Raw genomic sequence first — 23245 nt, forward strand, 5'->3', positions numbered from 1 at the left:
TATGCCCCCCCCCCCGGGGGGGGTCCTAGTGACCCCAAACCTATCATCATCATCATCACATATGCCCGAGGGGGTCCTAGTGACCCCCACCCTAATCATCATAAAACACACATATCCCCCCCCCCAGGGGGGTTACCAAGACCCCCCATCGCCACCACCACCATCATCAGGATCATCATCATCATCACACACACACACACACACACACACTCATCATCATCACACACACACACACACACACACCTCGGGGGGTCACCACGACCCACGCCCCGAGAACAGGCGGGAGCACAAGGGTTAAAGCTGTTGACCTTATCAGCAGTGTTTTCCATAATATTGCCATTATCGATAAAGTATTGTGGATAACTTTGTTGTCCAGAATTATTTTTAATGATACCGTTTAAAACATCCCATATTCCTTTCATATTATGTTTATTGTTGTTCAATATTTTACTATAATACTCCTTTCTACATACACGTATAATATTGGTCAACTTATTTTTGTATTTTTTATATTTATTTTCAGCTTCTTTTGTTCTTTGTTTTAGGTATTCCCTATAGAGTGTATTTTTCTTTTTACATGCATTTTGTAAACCCTTAGTGAGCCATGGTCTATCTGAATATTTGTGCTTTCTGTTGTATTTTATTGTTGGACAGTTTTTATCGTACAACTCCATGAATATTCTTAAAAATATGCCATATGCAATATCAATATCAGCTTCTTTGTACACCTTGTCCCAGTCCTGATTTAATAGATCGTTCTTAAATGCAGTCATAGTTTCTTCTGTCCTTACACGTCTGTATCTCAGTTGTTCTTCATGCTGATTTTTCTTATAATTAGTGTCATAAACTGCAAAAACTGGTAGGTGATCACTGATGTCATTAATTAATATTCCGCTCACAATGTTGTTTTCCATATTGTTAGTGAAAATATTGTCAAGTAAGGTGGCACAATGTGGTGTAATTCTGCTAGGCCTGGTTATTTTAGGATGTAAACTCAAACTGTACATAGTGTTTAGGAATTCGTCGGTCATTTTATGCTTTTTTGGATTCAACAGGTCAATATTAAAATCACCACAGATAAACATAACTTTTTGATTTGTTTTAGAGAATATTTCCTCTATGAAGTCATTAAATACTTGAATACTAGAGCCAGGTGTTCTATATATACAGCTAATTATTACATTTTTTTCTTTTTCCTTATAAATTTCAATTGTTATACATTCTAGTAAATTATCAATTACAGTTGTCATACTTTCTACCACCTTGTAGTTTAGGTTTTTATCCACATACACAGCTACTCCCCCTCCACTCTTGTTCCTTCTATTTACAAAATTCACTTCATATCCCTCCAGTCCAAAGTCCATTCCTTTCTCCGCATTGATCCATGTTTCAGAAATGGCAATAATTCCAAATGGATTTGTCAACTCATTTAGATATCCCTTTATATTGTTGAAGTTGGCATACAGACTTCTGCTATTAAAATGGATTATTGATAATTTATTTTCCGTGTTGATGGTGTGCTTAAACTGTTCATCAGTGAAGTAGCAGCAGTTACAGCTGATGTTGTAGAAGAAATTATTTTCCGGGTCTATATCCTTTTCTAAGTCTAGAACATTATGGTCTGTGTATCGAAATGTTCTCAGTTCCAGATTATCATAAAGAGAATTCCAATGAGTCATGTTGATATTGTTGCCGGATGCAGATGAAGTTCTTTTGGACTGTGCCATGTGTTGTGTTGTGTGTCACGTCACATGTGTATTCATACCTCCAGAGTAAGTTGACCTCAGTATTTGTCCAGCTCTTCCATATTTCTGATGACCAACACTTTGGCTTGTTCCGGTGTTCCATTGAGTTTAATGAATACTTTGCAGTTGGTGGTCCATGTATTTTTGAATTTTTCCCTGTTTCTTCAAGTAACGTGCTTTCCTGGCAATGTCCGCATTTCTTTTTATCAGATGTTCGTTCATGAAGACATCGGATCCTTTCAGTTTTGTGTGCTCCTCCGTCTTTTCTATGTAATCAGTGTCAGCCGTGTCTCCCAGCTGTTTCCTCTTAGTCCTGTTCACCTCTTGTATATAGTATCTGTGTTTTCCCTTGCTCGTCGAACTGTCGTCCATCATTCTACACTGTATGTCCCCTCTGCCAGCTTGCCTACCTGTTTAGTTTTTTGTATTCTCAGTTTAGCTACTTTTCTGTTTTGTCTGAAATCCAGCAATAAAGCTGAGTGTTTTTGAGTTTACATTTCCCTCCATAAGTCCTGTTTGGCACTGTAGCAATCAGAATTATTGTCTGAAGGCAGATCATTATGGCTTTGCCATGGTCCAATTCATTGATCTTTATTATTATTCTTTCTTTATTTATATGGTCAATATCAGCCAGAATATATCAGATTTTATTATTTTAAAAGTAAAGGAAAAAAATACAGTTTGCAATAAAATTAGAACATTGTAATAAAAGGTCACTTACGACCAACAATGTACCTTTAATGGTGCAACCTGCCTGCAATGTCACAATCACCTCATAACTCGCTCTCACCAAAAGAAAACAGGTGCCCCTTTTTAAAAAACCAAATCCACCCCAGATAAATACAACCCCACAGGGGCATTGGTACCGCTGTAATCAAGTTATCTGACAGCACTGAGCAGCTCCTTCAGTGGCAGGCTGCGGCACCCATGATATGGAACAGAGAGATTTCGCAGGTCTTTCCTTCCAGCTGCTGTCAGATTCTACAACATGGTCTCTGCAGATGACCACACATGTGCAGAAGGAGACACACGCACACACATCGCATACACAATTGCAGTTTTTCCTACCACAACAAAGCATTTTATTCTATTTTGTACTGTCATTTATTCTATTTTGTACAAGTATGTTATTATGTTTTATCTTATCCTATTCCATTGTATTTTTTTTACTGCTCTTAACTCTCTGCTGTGACCAAAAAAAAAATTTCCAAATGTAAACTGTATCTTATCTTACACACTGCCAGAGATGGGCAGTAACGCGTTACTGTAATCTGATTACTTTTTTCAAGTAATGAGTAAAGTAAGGGATCACTATTGCAAAAACGGTAAGTAGATTACAGTTACTTTCCCGTAGGAACGCTGCGTTACTGCGTTACTAAAACCGTGATTTTTTGCGAGAATGTCTCACGACAGTGACGTAAGCGAGTGCGCCGTTAGTGACAACAGCTGTGTGCAGATCAACAATGGATCACATATCGATTGTGGGAGAGAATATGAGCGTGCAGCGTTTAAAGCGTGGAAGTACTGACCTTACTTTCAGTTTGATTCCATAAAACGTGACAAAAACATTAGCGTCCATCGTGCGTGGGAAGAAAACTTCTTTTTACAGCGAAAAAAACCCCCCTAAACTTCCAAGCAAGCACCGAGTGCGCAACGACGTAATGGGAAATTCACAGAGAAATTCGCGGATTCTTCAACTGACCGCGGCACACCTGCACCAGGGTAAACCTCCGCCTACCGCAGTCCTGCTTTACAGGTGAAAATAGAGCAACAGGACCGCTGAGTCTTTGACTTTATTTATTTTCTGCTGTGTTTTACTTGCATCTATTTGAAAGACTGAGTGTAAACACAAACAATATTTTATTTTATGTGCTGAAATGTGCAGAAAATAGGTTTAAATGTTAAACAAATTTATTCAAGTCAGAGAATGTAGCATATAATTAAATTTTTGCTTGATGCATAAAGTTAAAAGATTAAAACGGATAAAACAAATTTAAAAAAAGAGACTTTTCCATTTGATTAAATTTTGTATGATGGATTATGTAGAAAAAGTAGAATTGGGTTGAAAGATCTATCGCTTTATCACCTCTTCAGGTTGTAAATCGTGTTTTTAAAAAGTAACTAAGTAACTAAGTAATTAATTACTTTTGAAAATAAGTAATCAGTAAAATAACAGGATTACTTTTTTGGGGAAGTAATCAGTAATTAGTTACTGATTACTTTTTTCAAGTAACTTGACCAACACTGCACACAGCAAATCATGTTCACCATGAGCACCTACGAAAGACTTAATTTCCATATGGTGTGTGCCCAAGTTAAAACAGGAATTGCACATTGCCTGACTAATACTGCACCTTGCCAAGTGAACATAAAAAGCAAACCCAAATGCAAAAAAAAAAAAGTTTTGAAATGCGAATCTTACTTCTCCTGAATGAGGTGCTGTACCAGGCACCAACTATTTCAGCACCTGCAAGGCTCGTCTCATGAACTTCTCTCCCACAAAAGCATATATGATTGGATTCAGACAGCAGTGAGTGTAAGCTAAGGCTTCAGTCACTGCTACTGACAGCAATAAATTTTTGTCCCATGTTTCATCATTGAGGATTATTCCTCTTTCCTGAAGAAACTCCAGGAAAAGGGAAATGTTATATGGAGTCCAGAGCAAGAAAAATAAAACCACTATACAGATGATCAGCTTGACGATGTGGTGCTTCTTCGCGGTCCTCATACTCACCAGCCTGGGGATCAGTGTTGGTCAAGTTACTTGAAAAAAGTAATCAGTAACTAATTACTGATTACTTCCCCAAAAAAGTAATCCCATTACTTTACTGATTACTTATTTTCAAAAGTAATTAATTACTTAGTTACTTTTTAAAAACACGGTTTACAACCTGAATAGGTGATAAAGCGATAGATCTTTCAGCCCAATTCTACTTTTTCTACATAATCCATCATACAAAATTTAATCAAATGGAAAAGTCTCTTTTTTTAAATTTGTTTTATCCGTTTTAATCTTTTAACTTTATGCATCAAGCAAAAATTTAATTATATGCTACATTCTCTGACTTGAATAAATTTGTTTAACATTTAAACCTATTTTCTGCACATTTCAGCACATAAAATAAAATATTGTTTGTGTTTACACTCAGTCTTTCAAATAGATGCAAGTAAAACACAGCAGAAAATAAATAAAGTCAAAGACTCAGCGGTCCTGTTGCTCTATTTTCACCTGTAAAGCAGGACTGCGGTAGGCGGAGGTTTACCCTGGTGCAGGTGTGCCGCGGTCAGTTGAAGAATCCGCGAGTTTCTCTGTGAATTTCCCATTACGTCGTTGTGCACTCGGTGCTTGCTCGGAAGTTTAGGGGGGGTTTTTTTCGCTGTAAAAAGAAGTTTTCTCCCCACGCACGATGGACGCTAATGTTTTTGTCACTTTTTATGGAATCAAACTGAAAGTAAGGTCAGTACTTCCACGCTTTAAACGCTGCACGCTCATATTCTCTCCCACAATTGATATGTGATCCATTGTTGATCTGCACACAGCTGTTGTCACTAACGGCGCACTCGCTTACGTCACTGTCGTGAGACATTCTCGCAAAAAATCACGGTTTTAGTAACGCAGTAACGCAGCGTTCCTACGGGAAAGTAACAGTAATCTAATTACCGTTTTTGCAATAGTAATCCCTTACTTTACTCGTTACTTGAAAAAAGTAATCAGATTACAGTAACGCGTTACAAGTAACGCGTTACTGCCCATCTCTGCTGGGGATGATCCTAAAGTAGCAACCTACCATCACCAGCAAGGGAATAACGTGACCCAGCACTTTTCTCTCCTTGGGATAGTCACATCCAAACTTCTGGGACTCTTTTGTTTCCTGTGTGAAGATAAAATCCGGCAGAGAGACAAACAAGCTCAGCATCCAAACGAGCACGGTCAGAATGATGGCTGCCCTCTTTGTGCGATAACGTGCAACCCTGTGAGCGTGCACGATGATCATGTAGCGCTCCAGCGTCATGACAACCATGAAGAAGATGCTGCTGAAGAAGCCAATGTGGTGAGAGCCGGAGATCAAACGGCACATGAAGTCTCCAGAAGTCCACTGGCCGACCCTGGCATAGAGAGAGTAGAAAGGCAGCGTGAAGACGAAGAGGAGGTCAGAGAGTGCCAGGTTGAAGAGGCAGATGTCTGTCAGGTTGCACTAATTGCGATGCTTCACCAGGACACACAACTAGTCCATTACTTTTGTGAGAAAAGATGCAATAAGTGTACCTGTCACACTGTTACATATTCTTTCTGTCTCTTTCTCTCTGTTGTTCACATGTTGTTATTTTGCAATTCATTAATTTTAGTTAGTATAAAAAACATTACAGTAAAGAACATTACAAACAAACAAACAGTCTGGAGTTTACATTACTTTTTTTCACCTTTTATCACATGCAGATTTCTTAGTATGTTGTAAGGTGCAACTTAAACAAGCTTTCCACTTCCCCCATTGTCTATCATATTTACATCCCATCGGTCTAATATTGTATGTAATTAGTTCCATCTCTGAGATGCCTTCTACATTCCTAATCCAATCTTGTTGAGTGGGAGGGTCTGGTTGTGGCCAGTTCTTTGTGATTGCTTTCTTTGTTGCGGCTAGAATTATTTTTACTAGATACATGTCCTCCTTCTTTACCAGATCCTTTATGTTTCCAAGGTACATAATTTGGCAGGTGTTTGGGAGTGCATAACCAAGAATATTATCCATGTTCATTTTGAGATCTTCCCAGTACTTTTTTTTTTTTTTTTTATGCACTTCCAAAATACGTGTGAATGATCAGCTTCCGTTTCTCCACACGACCCCCAACAGCTCTGTGGACTTGAGATCCGTTTGCTTTTAATTTGGGGTGTTATGAAAAAACGGGTCAGATTTGTCCAGCAAAATTCCCTTCACAACGGCGAATTTGTTGAACTGTGTTGTGTTTCACACATACTGAGCCATTCTTTCTCTGTTATATTTATGGTCAGTTCAGTTTCCCATTTCTTTTTAAGGTAACAGGTTGTATCCTGTCTACCTTCTTCTAATGATCTGTAAAAGGTGGGAATTGGTTTGAATTGTTTTTGTTCATAGCAATTGTTCACTAGTCTGATTATACCCAATGGTTTTTTAAACCAGTTGGTCTTTATTTGTTTTGTGCTGTAATCCCTTACTTGCAGGTATCTAAAAAAGTCTCTATTTTCCAATTTGTATTTATTTTTTAGTTGTTGGAAACTCATTAGTGTTCCATTTTTCATTAGTGTACAAACTGCTGTAATACCTTTTAATTTCCATTGCTTAAACGTTTGGTCCCATTGTCCCGGTTTAAATTTTTTAATCTTGTCTGAATCATCCATCCATTCGCTTCCGCTTCTCCTTTTCAGGGTCGCGGGGGGCGCTGGAGACTATCCCAGCTGTCATAGGGCGAGAGGCGGGGTACGCTCTGGACAGGTCGCCAGTCTGTCACAGAGCCAACACACAGGGACAGACAACCATTCACACTCACATTCATTCACACATTCACACCTAGTGGCAATTTAGATTATCCAATTAACCTATCCCCATAAGCTGCATGTCTTTGGACTTGTCTGAATCATTTCAGTAAAAATAATTTTTCCTTTAACTGGCATTTTTCTATTACTGTGTGCCATATTTCTAATGTAAATTTCAAAATTTGGTTCATTCTACTTCTATAAGTGGTCATTAGTTGTTTGTCAGAGATAAAAATTTGCATTTTGTTTCCCTCGATTTCTCTCTCAATTTCTTTTGCCTCATAGTCTGGTCTATGCCAACAAACAAGGGGTCTAAATTGAGCTGCATAAAAGTATTCCCTTAGATTGGGCAAAGCCATCCCTCCCTTACACTTCGGGAGTTGCAGTGTTGTTGTCCTTGTTCTTGGCTTTTTCCCATCCCATAAAAACCTCGTGACCATTTTTTCCCATATCTTATATTTACTTTGAGGTATAGGAAGTGGGAGTGACTGGTCCAAGTACAGTAATCTTGGGAGAATGTTTATCTTTATTATTTGGATTCTAGAGTAGAAATTTGTAGGTATTGTTGACCACCGTTCTAATTCTTTTTTTATGTTACCTTCCACCTGATTGCAGTTTGTCTCAAACATAGCGGATGATAGTCATTTTGTCAAGGTTATGCCCAAATATTTCATGGTGTTCAAGTGCCACTTTAGTTTATATTCGTCTCTAATCTTTTGATAAGGTGAATAGTTAAATGATAGAATTTGTGTTTTGGATACATTAATTGTGTAGCCCGATAGATTTTCGTAAGTATGGAATAATTGCATCAGAATTGGAAAGCATTTGTCAGAATCTCGTAAGAAAACAATGATATCATCAGCAAATAATCCAATAAGATGTTTTTGTTCAGCTAGAGTAACTTCCTCCAAATTTGGGTGTTGCTGCACTTCTTGCGCTAGTGGCTCAGCATGTAACGCAAAAAGGGTTGGTGAGGTAACTGGACTGACCTGGCGTGCCTAAACGTATAGTGAGGGTGTGCTGTGTGCTCAGACACAGTGTGTGCGCACACTGTGTCTGAGGAGGATGTGCGGAAGTGCTTCAGGAAGGTGAACGCACGCAAAGCTACTGGTCCGGACGGGATTCCCGGCCGCGTCCTCAGGTCATGCGCGGCTCAGCTGGCTGGAGTGTTCACGCACATCTTCAACCTTTCCCTCTCTCTGTCTGTAGTCCCAGCCTGCTTCAAAATGGCCACCATCGTCCCTGTACCCAAATCCTCCACCATCTCCTCATTGAACGACTGGCGACCTGTAGCCCTGACCTCCATCGTAAGCAAATGCTTCGAGAAGCTGGTCAGGGACTTCATCTGCTCTGCACTACCCGACTCACTGGACCCTCTACAGTTTGCATACCGCCACAACAGGTCCACTGATGATGCCATAGCCCTGACACTACACACTGCCCTGTCACACCTGGAGAAGAGAGACACGTATGTGAGGATGCTGTTTGTAGATTACAGCTCAGCATTCAATACCATCGTTCCCTCGAAGCTGGACAGGAAACTGCAGGATCTAGGACTGAGCAGCTCCCTCTGCAGCTGGATCCTTAGCTTCCTGTCTGACAGACGCCAGGTGGTCAGACTGGGCAGCATCACCTCATCCCCCATCACACTGAACACTGGTGCTCCACAGGGGTGTGTACTGAGCCCTCTCCTGTACTCACTCTACACCTACGACTGCACAGCCACTAACAGCTCCAACATCATTGTGAAGTTTGCGGACGACACTACAGTGGTGGGTCTTATCACCAACGGTGATGAGACGGCTTACAGGGAGGAGGTCAGCGCCCTGACCCACTGGTGTCAAGACAACCATCTCACCCTCAACGTCGCAAAGACAAAGGAGTTGATAGTGGACTTCCGGAGGTGCAGAGAAGTACACACCCCCATCACCATCAACGGCGCTGCTGTGGAGAGAGTGAGCAGCTTCCGGTTCCTTGGAGTACATCTGGCTGAGGATCTTACGTGGTCAGTACACACAAACAAAACAGTGAAGAAGGCGCAGCAGCACCTCTTCTTTCTCAGGAGACTGAAAAGATTCGGCATGAGCCCCCGCATCCTCAGGACCTTCTATCACTGTGCCATTGAGAGCATCCTCACTGGATGCATCACCACCTGGTATGGCAACAGCACCGCCTACAACTGCAAAGCTCTCCAGCGAGTAGTGCGGTGCTCTGAACGGATAATTGGAGGTGAGCTTCCCTCCCTCCAAGACATCTACAGGAAGCGGTGCCTGAGGAAAGCGGGGAGGATCATCAAGGACTCCAGTCACCCCAGCCATAAACTGTTCAGACTGCTTCCATCAGGAAGGAGGTTCTGCAGCATCCGGTCCCGTACCAGCAGACTGAGAGACAGCTTCTTCCATCAGGCCATCAGACTGCTGAACACGTCATAGACACCTCAGCTTCACTACTGGAACTTCAACATTATGCACTCCACACTGTATATAAATGCCACTTGTTTTGCACATATTCAACTCTGTATATTTTATATATTTTATTATTATTATTATTATTATTTTATTTTATTTTTTTACTATTTAATTTTTAAAAATGTGTATACACACACACACACACACACACACACGTAGGAAAATATTTAGTATACACATCCAGAAATGCATACACTATTATATATTGTACATATATTTATTAGTTTCAGGTTGGCCATTCTTGTATTTTGCTCGTTTGTGTTGTTGTGTTTGCACATCTCTGTTGCTTGTGGGGCTCGCACACAAGAATTTCACTCGCATGTGCTGTGCCAGTGTGCCTGCACATGTGATGTGACAATAAAAGTGATTTGATTTGATTTGATTTGATTTGCTGGGAATGCCTAGCAGAGGCCCCAGTTTGCGAGATCTTCGACGCACACCTCCGGCAGATCTTCAGCAGTATTCAGAAGGAGACTGGGAATATTGAGTCGGGATGGACCATGTTCAGCATCTCCATTGCCGAAGCCACTGCACTGAGCTGTGGTTAGGTTCATCTGCAGTACGGGGGCCCCACAGGGAACGGTTCTGGCTCCGTTCCTCTTCACCATCTACACTGCAGACTTCTCCCACAACTCCACCCAGTGCTTCCTGCAGAAGTTCTCTTATAGTGATGGGATTTCCGGCTCTTTTTAGAGATCCGGCTCTTTCGGTTCAGCTCACTAAAAAGAGCCGGCTCTTTCGGCTCCGAACCGGCTCTTCAGGTTGTTTTGTTGCTTTAATTAATTTATTATTAACAATATTATAAAATTATGCACAAAAGGAATTACTAACGTAAAAAAAAGTGGTTTTATATATATATGTTTATATATAAATATATGCGGTGGCCCCTAGAGACAAAACACGTACAAACTCCAAGACACATTTCTAGCATGAACTGAACTTCCAAAGCAGAGCTACTAGATCACTTAAATTACACAATTGAAAGCATATGTGTATTCTTTGTGTATTTATACACAGGCATTCATATATATTCAAATAATTTAAAAAAAATGTTCATTTACCGGTTATTACCACACACCAAATCCGGTCGTTGGTACTTGCTGGCTTGTGTAGCCACTCGGTATAAGTTCAACACTGCCCCTAGCATCCTGGAGCACTTCTGTTGTCTTTTGTACGTGTTTTGAGTTTTTATGTGCTTCTGAGTTTTTACGTGTTTTGGAGTTTGTACGTCTTTTTACGTGTTTTGGAGTTTTTACGTGTTTTGGAGTTTGTACATGCTTCAGAGTTCGTACGTGATTTGAAGTTTGTATGTGCTTTGTCTCTAGGGGCCACTGTAAATATACTTTTATTTATTCACTCCATATAAAATATAATAAATAAATCATATAATACAAAAATCAACTATTCACATTTAAACTTTTAAGTATTTAAATTTTCAGCTTTTTCCTTTTACAAATTTAAAGTGAAACAACACAAAACACTGCAAACCACAACACAATTAAATATAAATTAAAATATGAAAACAAAAAGAAACATGCACATTATCTGTCATATGGGCCTGCATGAATAAACTTGATGAATCCTTTATCATCTGCAACCGAAAATAGTTGTCGATGATTACTATACCTTTCTAATGTGACGTTGTTGTCCCTGGCTCTCTTTCTCTCTCTCCCCCTCTGGATCTGTTCCTGTGTTACTGAGTGTAATTACCGCCCCTCCCCCCTCTGCCCAGCGTAAAGCACAAGGCTCGCTTGCTGAGTGAAGCAGAAAAAAAGTCCAAATTGCCACTAGGTGTGAATGTGCGAGTGAATGTGAGTGTGAATGGTTGTCTGTCCCTATGTGTTAGCCCTGCGACAGACTGGCGACCTGTCCAGGGTGTACCCCGCCTTTCGCCCTATGACAGCTGGGATAGGCTCCAGCGACCCTGAAAAGGATAAGCGGAAGCGAATGGATGGATGGATGAATCCCAATAACATCTGACACAGGGGTATTACATTGTGAAGTAATGAGCAAAAAAAGTTACTAGATAAAAGTGGAGGTGACATCAGAGGATTTGAATGTGTACTAAATGAGTTGTCTAACACATCTCTGCAGGCATCAACTTTTTCAGCAGCTGCAAGGCTGCTGAAACTTCATAAACTTCTCTCCCACAAAAGCATAAATGATGGGGTTCAGGCAGCAGTGAGTGTAAGCAAAGGCCTCGGTTACTGCTACTCCCATGTTCCATCATTGAGGATTATTTCTCTTTCCTGAAGAAACTCCAGGAAAAGGGAAATGTTATATGGAGCCCAGAGCAAGAAAAATACAACCACTAAACAAATTATCAGCTTGACGATGCGGTGCTTCTTCGTGGTCCTCATGTTTACCAGCCTGGGGATGATCCTGGAGTAGCAACCTACCATCACCAGCACGGGAATCACAAGACCCAGCACATTTGTGGTGAACAGGTTGTAACGCTTCATTGGGTGAACTTCACCATGTCTGCATGTAGTGACACAATCTGTTCAGTTTTGCAACAGTTGTCACTCATATCCTTTGAACCTTTTATTAACATACTATATGTGAAAATATGAAAATTCCAAGTATTTGAATTCTACATGGGGAAAAAAACCCATTATTTTTGGATTACTGAACTGTTTCCAGGTAATATTTGATGCAGTGGCAAAACTATTCCATTTGTACACCTAAAGGACTCATCACGCCTTTATTCTTTTTTTAAAAAGAATTTATTTAATTTAAGGACATGAAGGGGCTTGTTACTGCTTATCCTAAAACGTACTTTCACCAGACAAAGGAGTTGTATTTTTCAGCAAAACTGGCCTTTTGTGTTAATATGAGTAAAAATAAAGAGACACTGAAAAATGTTTTCAGATAAAGAGTTGTTTTGTTTGTTTCGTTTCAAAAAATAATACTTGTTAAAAAAATCTATAATACTAATCTTTACTAACAAAAATAATTCGAAAGCTTAACTTGATCAACTTTCCCTGAATATTCTAACTATTGATAAAGTCTACCTCCACTAATGTTCCTCTATATGACATCATGCTGCTGTTTTATGAATGTGAACAACTACCTCCATCTCAAAGAACTTTTGATCTTCTTCGTTTTCATCACTGTGTACAGAATTTGTCATTACAATAATAATGAGAAACAGAAGAACATGCTCGCTGCAAATATTCTTCTCAAAAGCAATAATGTACTTCTCCAACATGACAGTCCACTTTATGACCTTCATGTGACATGAGTTCGAGATCTGCAGTATCATTTATTGTCTTAGCAAAGCAATAATACAAAATCCGGAAAGCAGATGATTGGATGCCTGACTCCAATCAGCTCCATTGGTAAACAATGACAAATACAAGGATCCACAACATAATACTACAAACAAAAGAACTATATAAGGCTGAACATCAGAAAACAACGTGGAAGTAGAGAAAATTACGATTCACACATGCAGCTATTTCACATCTTCTTTTGCTTAAAGAAAATCTAAAACTGTTGTACGCTATTTTTGGTGCATTTGGTGCATCTAATGTAAGTCAGCCTGAGCAAAACAAGGAAGGGCATCACATAGTAAGATACTTGAGATTCTATAAAGCAGTTAGCAGTGCTAACATGTTAATTTTATAAGTAGGCAGAATTTACTTCTACAATCTTATGGTCAGAATCAAATATAAACCAATGTAAATGCAAAGGGTCCAAAAGTGTACAGAGACATTTTGAAGGTGACTCACAGGTGAAGAACACTGTGGTATTTGTCAGATAGAAGTGACCAAATGAACAATACGAACATGATGCACGGTCTGCAGTAATAACAGGGTGAAACATTCATGTAAAAATACTTACAACTGCCCTCCACCTCCTACAGTTTAAAAGAGGAGGTGATTTCAGAGCCCCTGGACATAACTGAGCTCCTCCTGAATGAGCTGTCTGTCAGATCTCTGCTGTAACCAGGCATCAACTTTTTCAGCAGCTGCAAGGCTCGTCTCATAAACTTCTCTCCCACAAAAGCATAAATGATGGGATTCAGACAGCAGTGAGTGTAAGCTAAGGCCTCGGTCACTGTTATTGACAGCTTTACATTGTTGTACCAGGTTTCATCATTGAGGATTATTTCTCTTTCCTGAAGAAACTCCAGGAAAAGGGAAATGTTATATGGAGCCCAGAGGAAGAAGAATACAACCACTATACAGATGATCAGCTTGACGATGCGGTGCTTCTTTGCGGTCCTCATGTTTACCAGCCTGGGGATGATCCTGGAGTAGCAACCTACCATCACCAGCACGGGAATCACAAGACCCAGCACATTTGTGGTGAACAGGTTGTAATGCTCCCAGACTTTGCTCTCCTTAGGATAGTCACATTCAAACTTCTGGGACTCTTTTGTTTCCTGTATGAAGATAAAATCCGGCAGAGACACAAACAAGCTCAGCATCCAAACGAGCACGGTCAGAATGATGGCTGCCTTCTTTGTGCGATAACGTGCAACCCTGTGAGCGTGCATGATGATCATGTAGCGGTCCAGCGTCATGACAACCATGAAGAAGATGCTGCTGAAGAAGCCAATGTGGTGAGAGCCAGAGATCAAACGGCACATGAAGTCTCCAAAGGTCCACTGGCCAACCCTGGTATTGTGAGAGAAGAAAGGCAGCATGAAGACGAAGAGGAGGTCAGAGAGAGCCAGGTTGAAGAGGCAGATGTCTGTCAGGTTGCTCTGATTGCGATGCTTCACCAGGACACACACCACTAGTCCGTTACCTTTGGAAGAAAATATACAATAAGTGTAAATGTCACACTGTTACATATTCTTTCTGTCTCTTTCTCTCTGTCGGTCTCATGTTGTTGTGTTGCACATAAACACACCTGCATACAGAGTTTAGGCCTAAAACGTGCTTTCTGTTCCCATAAGGGACAACAGGTCCCTGCAATGTGTAAATACAATACAATCCCCACAATATAGACACAAGAAGACGCACGTACCTATGAAGCCCAGGATGAAAACCAAACTGTAGAGAATAGCAAGAAACACTTGGCTGAATTCCTTTACATCGGTGGAGTTGGCTGGAGCATAGTCTCCATAATCAAAATCACTGTAATTGCCATAATTGTCTTCTCTGTCATTAAATTCTGCTGAGAGAGAGAGAATGATGTCATTAGTACTAGTAGTAGTATCAGTAATAGTCTTTCAACTCTGTTTGTAATATTTAGATGCATAGTCAAAAAACATATGCAAGTTGATCAAATGTAAAGTTAATTGTATTATCTGGATAAAGAAAAAAAATTTATATATATATATATATATATATATATATATATATATATATATATATATATATATATAAATTTTTGCTTTTTGTCTCCTGAGGAAGGTGAATAGAAAATTAAATAGTATTGCTGCTTCATCCGTTTTTAGTGGGACAGAAGAAGAATGTGCTAGTTAAAGTAGTAGCAGTAGTATTCTTGCCGACATGTTGCTGTTTGAAAAGGGAAATTTCCTTAACCATGAGCACCACAAATGCTACTCCATTCAGCTCTGCTGCATTGGGCTTTTGGCCCCCAGCCAGTTGATAATTGATTGCCACCTTTTGGTTGTCACAGGTACTCCCTCCTTAGGAAAGTTCTCACCACTTCACATCAATCCATAATGTGACGCTCCTGTATTAAAGTAGGATTTAAGTCTCCTTGGCTATGATTTAAACCTGTAACTATTCTGAAGAAAGGTCATAAAAGGCTTTAAACCCATAAACCCAGCGTCAGCTTGTACAATCATAAACCTGCTCATTTCAGCAGGCGTAATAAACGTTACTATTCAATTTGGCCTGTTTGTTAATGATTATTTTTCACACTAGTATGTTTTGGTCATAGTGATATTATTTAACATAATTATCATTGTACAACTCTATTGTCTACCTTAAAAAAAATACATGTTTGTGGGTGAGATGATTGTAGATATAAAGGTCAACCACAAGACATTGTGGCAATGCATATCTTTTGAATAATTTCAAAAATTATCTTCAAACACAGTAGACTAAAATAAAAAACAAACGTGTAGACTAAATTTAGAAATAGCAATCATGAACTAATTGTGATATAATTTCAATTATAGCATTTGGTTTTGAATCCCTGCGGCAACTTGTACAGCTGTGAACGTTACACATTATTAAAAATATATTTTTAAGAACTCTGAAAGATATTACACTTTAAATATACTAAATTCTGCATTACTATTAAAATGTATTCACCTGACATGGTGATATCTCAGTGTTGTATCTTCCAAACACGTCAAGTCAGGAACTCTTTTTTTGATTTTTTTATTGATGTGATCCCTTTAGATGTTCAGAGATAAACTAACTGTCTTAAAGTCAGCAGTCTTATAATGAGGAGCACAGTAGAAAAGCAGATTTCACTTCCTGTACGTCCTCAAGTGAGATCTTTATCAGGAGTCTGCTTAAAATCTAGACAGCTAGATAATACTTCAAAGTGCAAGACAGCTTTTGGTGACCCAAATTCACACCTTCACAAGATGACTGCTAGTTTTTAGCGCGTCACAATGCTTATTATATTATCATTTCTTTCTTTATTTGTTCCTTCATCTTCTTGATCCCATTGTTATACATTACCGCTGTATATCTCAGGACACTTTAGTAAAGACACCTTGTTATCACTGGACTGAGTTTTGCTTTCAGAACTACTTCAATACAACATGGCATAGATTCAACAAGCTGCTGGTTCATATTGATGATGATAGCTTGCCTCTGGCATCAAAAGCACATTTTTCACCCAGAGAGCTGCCACTCAATTGTTTTGTTTCTTCTGTAAACCTCACTGATGGCAGATATAGATAACAACAGAGATGAAGATAAAAATAGAGATACTGTTTGTGATAGAGACGTAGATAAGATAGGGACAGAGATAGAGTTAGTGATAGCAAAGGAGATAAAGACTTAGTGATAGAGATATAAACTGCAAGTTAGACACTGAGGCTTTTGGCGATGAGGGGGCTCTACCTTGCAGCAGTTGGGTGGTTGTGTCACATCTGCCCAGAGGTGGGAAAGTACAGACATTCTCTACTTGGGTAGAAGTACAGACACTAGTGTTGAAAAATACTCCAGTAGAAGTTGAAGTAGTGAAAAAGTACAGTCACTGAAATGAAGAAAGTAAAAAGTTGCTCTCTGGATGATGTTTCTGCCAGCTGTTTTTGTGCAATGCTACCTGAACCTTGTTCTATATTAATGTAATAATAAAATAATATTGAGATCACAAACTTTACTTCTGTTTAAAACTAAATTTTAATGAATGCACTCAGTTTGAATCAGAAAATGAGCAAAGAAAAAGAAGAAAATTAAAAAGAATTTCTGTTGCCCACATTGTAGAGGGGAGCCTTACCCAACATCTGATCTTTAATGTAATCCTTAAATTTCTAGTTCACAAACAAGACTGAGCAGTCCCTATATAACCTCTCTTCTTCCTCTCCTTCCCTGTCCTGTCTTTTTTTAATCTTTCTTCATCAATTAGTGACGTTAGGTGTCTTTCTTTTGCCTCCCTGTGAAATACAGCAGCTGGACCTTAGGCTAGCAACACACTGTGAGATAAACTGCAGTTTGTGTGTTTGGTGATGTTTGTTGAGCTGATAAAAGTGCTGCATTTGAAATTAACTGCTATTTTAAAAAACATTATCCCCTTTATGCTCGCTCCTCTTTTGCAGCGCTAGCTAGATGACGAAGCACAGCAACCGCAACGTATGGACACTTGGACACTCGTTCTGATGTTGCCCCTGCAAGTTTTACAAGTTTTAATAGCACCCTAGTTTTCACACAGTCATACTCACCCTGTGCACTTTATACACTCACCAACACACCCACGTAGCGCTTTCAACACTGCGCGCGGGCGGGGTTTTCCATGTTTCACAAACCTTGCCCTGGACTGTCCTTGTATTATTACTTCCCCCTCCCTTTCTTTTTCTGTCAGCTAAGATATTTTCATACTATACTATATTACACACAATGTTATAACTAAAATAACCTGAATACCTGAAATAACACTAAAAAAAAGTGATTAAATAAACAGATAAAAGTAATACGTGAACAAGAGAGAATTTATAGAGCTGATCTTAGAAAAGCAAAATTGGTGTGAATTTTTGTATTGATGGACTTTTCTTAACTTCATCTGTACAGGTGTTCCACACACTAGCTTATTACATCATTAAACTGGTCATTAGTATAACGTTCACATTGTTGATCATCTTTATGGGTGTAGAAATTATTTTCAGGGTCTATATCATTTTCCAAGACCCATAGTCTGTGATCAGTATACTAAAAGGGTTTTAGTCCCAAATCATGTATATACAATGATTATTTATAGGGAAGGTTGGTTCTCACTTTACTAAGAAAAGTTATTATCATCATATTTTGTCATGTTATATGATTCTTATGTATAGTTGGTTGTTAAGAATTCCTAATGGAGAATTATATTTTTTATTTAACCTGTCATAGTTCATTTCTAATATTTATCCAGATCTGAAACTAATTTAATGACCACAACTTTTTGTTCTTCTGGGGTTCCTTTGAGTTTGATGTAGATGTTGATTGCACCGTTTTTAGTCTTCTTAGTATTCCTGCTTGTCATGCTATGTCTGCATTTTTCTTTGTCAGATGCTCGTTTATGTAGACACTGGTTCCTCACAGCTCACAGTGTCCTTTTTGATTTTCTATTCACAAAGCCTATTATTATAGATGGTTTTACTCTATTACTTTTTGAAGGCAGAGAATGGCAAACCTCAGTGTCTTTACTATTAATAGTTATTCACTTGCCATTGAAGAAATTGACAGTTTGTTGCTCCAAAGAGTCGACGTCAGCTTTAGTAGGCTCATTGACTTCCTGTGCCACTACAGCTCTAGCATACGTTCTGTGTTTGGTCTCCAGTCCACTTACTATTAAGCCATTCATACAGGTATACTGCTCTAGATCATCCACTTGGGAACCAAGAGGGCTATTTTTTTTATCCTTTTCTTCATTTAGTTTTTGCAGTTCTTTAATCTGTTCCATCATATCCAATAGCAACTTCTGTTGTTTAGAGGTATTAGAAAGCTCTCCTGACATCTAAGGAGGTAGACCAAGTCATCTGCTGATTGGAAGGTTGGTGGTTCAATCCTTGGCAGTGTGGATGCCAGATATCCCTGGACAAGATATTAATCCTAAATTACTCTAACATGCATCCATCAGAGTATGAATGTGTGCAAGTGTTAGGTAGAAAGCACTTACATAGCATAGAAGAAAGTGCTTGTGTAAATGGATGAATGTGGCATGTTAAGAATGTTAAGCACTTTGAGTGTTCTGGGAAAGTAGAAAAGCACTGTGTAAGAATCAGTCCATTTACCATTTAGTAGGCACTTTTACCAGCCATAGTTGGTATCGTTTAAGCAAAAACTGGCTATGGTACTACTGAAGTTTCGTTCTGTTCCGCCTGCAGGCTAATAAGGAAGCCTGGTCTCGGGCTATTGGAGCCTGACCGTGGCCTGGTGGCGGGCCTGGTATCTGCTGGAGAGTCCTGGGCCTGGAGATGCTGGAGGACCCTGGGCCTATTGGCTGCTGGTGAATCTTGAATAACATGTCTTGACTTACCGAATTGGCTAACCAGTTCATTTGAATCCTTTCAGAGGTTATCTGAGTCATCAGTAATATGACAACAGCAATATGCTGAAGAATATTTTCCGTTCATTTCAGTTTTAATGCTGCCTTCAGAGATGAGCACCAACAACAAAATGATTTCAACCCAGTTTCAGTATAATTTAAACTGAACTGGTAAACACAGAAACGGTACAGTTTAATGCACTTTTAGCAAATATAATTAACTGAATAAATCAACAGGGTAACTGAAGAAAGAAATCAAACCTTAAATTGATGTGTGTTTGAATTCAACTTAAAATGCTTTTATTTCCCCTTCTAGAAATTGTAATGCCTAAAAAAGTCAGAGCAATACATGGTACAATCTCTGTATGTGCTCTTTTGAGCTTTCACCTTTGTACTCTAATGTCCACCTAATGTCTTGACAGCTCTAATCTGACTCTCCTTCCACAATATTAAGGAAAATCCGTACTTTCACTTCCTGAAACATGATTATAGGTTGAAAATATGCCAAAGTTATTTCTGCTGTCCACTACAAAGGGCAACAAATATGATTTTGGTTTTGGAAAGGAGTAAAATTACTGAATTTCTGAAGTGCTGCTAAAAGGAAAAGTTAAGGGTCTCAAAGTGAAGATATCAATTTGATTTTTAGCAACAACAAAAAAATCATGTATCCTCCTCTGTTGACATAATGTGGAAGCTGCAACTCCTGTCATTTTGAAAAGACATTACATGCGGCCTCAATTGAAAGCCCGAGATTTCAGATGACGGTTCAGTTGGACTCTTCCACGGGCGAGAAAAATTATAGTGATGGTGAAGAGTAACCTATCTAATGAATTAGTTTGGGACTATCTCACAGAACTTCTTTTTTAACAGATCCTTTTTTCTGACTGTGTACAGAATTTGTCATTTCCATAACAGAGAGAATTAAGAGAGCTTCTCAAAATGAACAATGGACTCCTCCAATATGACAAACCACTTTATGACTTTAATTTGAAGTAAGCTGAAGATTTGCATTATCATTTATTGTCTTAAGAAAACTATCATATAAAATCAGCAAAAGAGATAAAGGAGTGTCTGACTCGACTCAGTCATTACAAATGCAAAGAACCATAAAATGATGTAACAAACAAAAAAAGTGCAAAAAGTGAAACATCAGAATGGGGCTGAAGATAGAAATATGTAAATTAAAGTAAGAAAATGCACCAGTTTCATTCAAAGAAGGTCTGGCACAACAGTAAAAGTCACTGAAGCAATAAGGACAATGTATCCAGCATGTAAAGCTCTATTCTGTACATATATACAATGTTGCCAATACTGGAACGTTTGCTCCACATCATTTTATAAGATTCAATTATCAATGACGACATGTGAATATGGAAAATGCTCCGTATTGGTATACATTTGATTGAAGGATTTCTATTTCATCTAAGACTAGAACATTCTGTATTGCCATCTTTGGTTTGTTTGTGTTGCAGTATGCTGTTTTTGCATGTTTGTGTCAGCTTGTTGTTACAGGATGCTGCAAACAGCAGGTTCAGTTAAATGCACCAGCAAGTTTCACTGAGCCTGAGCAGAAGAAGGACGAGCATTACATAGTCTCAAAAACACTGGAGATAAGTTTTGAGCCTTTGCATCTGAAATGTTATGATAAAAATGAAGTATTCCCTTGTAATCATAGGATCTAAAGGTGTAAACACAAACTCTGTAGTGAAAAACACTGCAGTATGTGTCAAATACAAGTGGTCAAATGAACAAAAAAACAATAACAAGATATGCTCTGCAGTAATAACACGTGAAAACTGCATGTTAAACAAGTTACAACTGCCCTCAAACTTCTACAGTTTAAAAGTGGAGGTGATTTCAGAGCCCCTGGACATAACTGAGCTCCTCCTGAATGAGCTGTCTGTCAGATCTCTGCTGTAACCAGGCACCAACTTTTTCAGCAGCTGCAAGGCTCGTCTCATAAACTTCTCTCCCACAAAAGCATATATGATGGGGTTCAGACAGCAGTGAGTGTAAGCAAACGCCTCAGTTACTGCCACTGACAGCCTTATATTTTTGTCCATGGTGTCATTACGTGGGATTTTCCCCTTTTCCTGAAGAAACTTCAAGAAACGAGAAATGTTATATGGAGTCCAGAGCAAGAAAAACGCAACAACTATACAGATGATCAACTTGACGATGCGGTGCCTCTTTGCTGTCCTCATGCTCATCAGTGTGGGGATGATCCTGGAGTAGCAACCAACCATCACCAGCAAAGGAATCACGAGACCCAGCACATTTGTGGTGAACAGGTTGTAACGCTCCCAGACTTTGTTGTGATAGTTACATCCAGTCTTCTGAGGCTCTTCCTTTATTTCCCGTGTGGAGATAAAATCCGGCAGAGAGACAAACAAGCTCAGCATCCAAACGAGCACGGTCAGAATGATGGCTGCCCTCATTGTGCGAAAACGTGCAACCCTGTGAGCGTGCACGATGATCATGTAGCGGTCCAGCGTCATGACAACCATGAAGAAGATGCTGCTGAAGAAGCCAGTCTGGTGAGAGCCGGACAACAAACGGCACATGAAGTCTCCAAAAGTCCACTGGCCGACCCTGGCATAGTGAGAGTAGAACGGCAGCGTGAAGACGAAGAGGAGGTCAGAGAGAGCCAGGTTGAAGAGGCAGATGTCTGTCAGGTTGCTCTGATTGCGATGCTTCACCAGGACACACACCACTAGTCCGTTACCTTTGTGAGAAAAGGCACGATAAGTGTATCTGTCACACTGTTACATGTAAAATAAGGATGTCTGTTTTTGTGTTTCTTACATCACTGTTACACACCTACATACAAGACTCTTTCCCCTGAATCCCTTAAAGTCAACAGCTTACTAAATCTATCTCTGTCCCTAGAAAGTGAGGACGTGTTCTCACAGCCAACATACAACAGGACACACCTACCTATGAAGCCCAGGATGAAAACCAAACTATAGAGAGTGGCAAGAAACACTTGACTGAAATCTTGAATATCAGTTAAGTTGATAGGAGCATAATCTTGTGTGACACCTTCATCATAGTAACTCGTATAATTGTATGTGTCATTTTCTGTGGCATTCTCGACTGGGGAGAGAGAGAGAGAGAGACAGAGCTGTTATTAGTAGTAGTAGCTGTAGTATAGTAGTAGTATTTCAACACAGACCATGAATATTAATGTACAATGGATATAGCACCTGTCTACAACGCTGCATTCAAACACTTTGAGTGCTCACGGCATTAAATGTTAATAATGAAGTTTCAATCATTTTCATGGAAACACAGGAAAAAGTTCAAAAGTTACTGGTGCTGATTACTGTTTGTGAAAATGATTTTCCTTTGTTATGTATGTTTAGGCCCTCAAAGTCAGTTGATAATGAGGATTATTTTGCCACCTGCTGGTAGTTACAGGTACGTCTGTCAAGCCACCGTTTGTCACTTTTCACCGGATGCTTCTGCTTTATGAAAAACGATATTTAAACTTCCTTTATACTGTCTATGATTTAAACCATATCAGCTACAATAAAAACAGGTGATATGAGGCTAAAAGCCAATAAGCCCGGTCTAAATGTGTACTATTAGAACCCTGGGGCACTGAAAATTATTATTTCATTTCGTCCATTTCTTTATGTTATAATCATTTTTACAAAAATATCCATGTAATGAGATTATTTAAGATTATCAACATAATTTTAAAATATTATTTTTTATTATATTGTCTAACTTAACAGACATGTTTGTAGATGACAGCAAAAGGTCACCTTCACAGACATTGTGGTTATACACATATTTTGTACACTTTTGTGAAGACTTTTCGAAGAATATAGAAATAGAACTATCAAATAGAAATAAAAAGATAATATTTTACAGTATTATTGGTTTTA

At 39.1% G+C, this 23245-nt stretch overlaps 3 protein-coding genes across 3 annotated transcripts; all 3 read right to left on the reverse strand.

Moving 5' to 3' along the window:
- Positions 1 to 4200: 4200 nt before the first annotated feature.
- LOC146658648 (C-C chemokine receptor type 3-like) lies at positions 4201 to 12184 on the reverse strand. Its single transcript, XM_085424153.1, is given in 3 exon segments — positions 4201 to 4483; positions 5493 to 5971; positions 12122 to 12184. Coding segments are annotated over 3 exon segments (825 nt in total).
- A 1400-nt stretch (positions 12185 to 13584) lies between these two features.
- LOC146658649 (C-C chemokine receptor type 1-like) lies at positions 13585 to 18668 on the reverse strand. Its single transcript, XM_085424155.1, has 3 exons — positions 18529 to 18668; positions 14703 to 14881; positions 13585 to 14480 (listed from the first exon to the last, which is right to left on the reverse strand). Exons 1-3 carry the CDS (start codon positions 18666 to 18668, stop codon positions 13585 to 13587), a joined length of 1215 nt encoding a protein of 404 aa, XP_085280281.1.
- A 2516-nt stretch (positions 18669 to 21184) lies between these two features.
- Positions 21185 to 23134, reverse strand: LOC146658650 (C-C chemokine receptor type 2-like). The gene is made up of 3 exons (XM_085424156.1): positions 23123 to 23134; positions 22290 to 22476; positions 21185 to 22077 (listed from the first exon to the last, which is right to left on the reverse strand). The coding sequence occupies exons 1-3, from the start codon at positions 23132 to 23134 to the stop codon at positions 21185 to 21187; spliced, it is 1092 nt and encodes a 363-aa protein (XP_085280282.1).
- Between the last annotated feature and the right edge of the window lie 111 nt (positions 23135 to 23245).

The sequence above is a fragment of the Rhamphochromis longiceps genome, linkage group LG11, assembly GCF_057381845.1.
Source record: "Rhamphochromis longiceps isolate RC_006_pf linkage group LG11, R_longiceps_female_GT1.1, whole genome shotgun sequence".
Taxonomy (NCBI): domain Eukaryota; kingdom Metazoa; phylum Chordata; class Actinopteri; order Cichliformes; family Cichlidae; genus Rhamphochromis; species Rhamphochromis longiceps.

Excerpts from the sequence above, each read along its gene's own strand:
- LOC146658650 (XM_085424156.1), bottom strand. Across the intron at positions 22,078-22,289 it reads TTTCATCCTGGGCTTCATAG|GTAACGGACTAGTGGTGTGT; the intron begins GTAGGTGTGTCC and ends TTTCTCACAAAG.
- LOC146658649 (XM_085424155.1), bottom strand. The coding sequence starts at position 18,668 with ATGAATGGCTTAATAGTAAGTGGACTGGAGACCAAACACAGAACGTAT. Across the intron at positions 14,882-18,528 it reads GTCAATTTCTTCAATGGCAA|TACTAATGACATCATTCTCT; the intron begins GTGAATAACTAT and ends TACTACTACTAG. Across the intron at positions 14,481-14,702 it reads TTTCATCCTGGGCTTCATAG|GTAACGGACTAGTGGTGTGT; the intron begins GTACGTGCGTCT and ends TTTCTTCCAAAG.